The following is an 885-nucleotide window of genomic DNA, read 5'->3' as shown; positions in this document are numbered from 1 at the left end:
AAAAAAAAAAAAAAAAAAAAAAAAAAAAAAAAAAAAAAAAAAATAGATAAATACATAGAAATAAACGCAGAAAAACAGAAATAAATAAAAGTAAATAAACAAACAAAATAAAAAACAAACAAAATAAAAAAATAAAAAAAATAAAAAAAAAAGTACCTAGTAAAGACCTGATGAAACCTGTCTCCATACTTGGCCTCCATATTAAGATAAGCGATCCAGACAGCAGCTTTTTCTTCCTCAGCAGCAGCAGCAGCAGCAGCAGCAGCAGCAGCAACTGAGTTTTCTTTTATGGCTCTCTCTGCTACCTTTCGCGCTTTCTCTAAATCACCTAGCTTCAGGTGATAAGCCATATAACTACAAACACAGCAGCAGCAGCAGCAGCAGCAGCAGCAGCAGCAGCAGCAGCAGCAACAGCAGCAGCAGCAGCAGCAGCAGCAGAAGCAAATGCATGCATTATAGGATGCAATAAATGGGGAGTTTATTAACGCAAGCCACACACAGAAGTGCAGCAGCAGCAGCAGCAGCTGTAGCAGCAGCAGCAACAGCAACAGCAGCAGCAGCAGCACCAGCAACAGCAGCAACAGCAACTGCAGCAAGAGCAACAGTAACAGCAGCAGCAACAGCAGCAGCAGCAGCAGCAACAGCAGTAGACGAAACAGCGCCTTCTACACCACCACAACAAACGCATACAGGTAAACCTAAACCCTAAACCCTAAACCCTAAACCCTAAACCCTAAACCCTAATTTTGTGTGTACCTGATCCAGACAGCAGCAGCATCGCCATTGGTGAGCAGCAAACGTTCATATTCTTCTTCTGTTTGTGGTTGTGTAATCCCTTGCTGCTGCTGCTGCTGCTGCTGCGCCTCCAGTGCCTCAAGCGTCTCC

General features: G+C 43.5%; 1 protein-coding gene across 1 annotated transcript in view; it reads left to right on the top strand.

The window, feature by feature from the left end:
- Nucleotides 1-469: 469 nt before the first annotated feature.
- Nucleotides 470-885, top strand: part of EMH_0094240 (uncharacterized protein) — a gene marked incomplete at both ends in the record, with an annotated part of 747 nt that continues 331 nt past the window's right edge. Inside the window, 2 exons of the mRNA XM_013494930.1 lie at nt 470-692; nt 870-885. Coding sequence (XP_013350384.1) covers nt 470-692; nt 870-885 — 239 coding nt within the window. The remainder of the gene's footprint in view (nt 693-869) is intronic.

This window comes from Eimeria mitis, genomic scaffold (assembly GCF_000499745.2).
Source record: "Eimeria mitis Houghton genomic scaffold, Emh_scaff134, whole genome shotgun sequence".
NCBI lineage: Eukaryota > Apicomplexa > Conoidasida > Eucoccidiorida > Eimeriidae > Eimeria > Eimeria mitis.
Note: the sequence above shows the minus strand (reverse complement) of the source record. Positions and strands in the feature narration are given on the sequence as shown.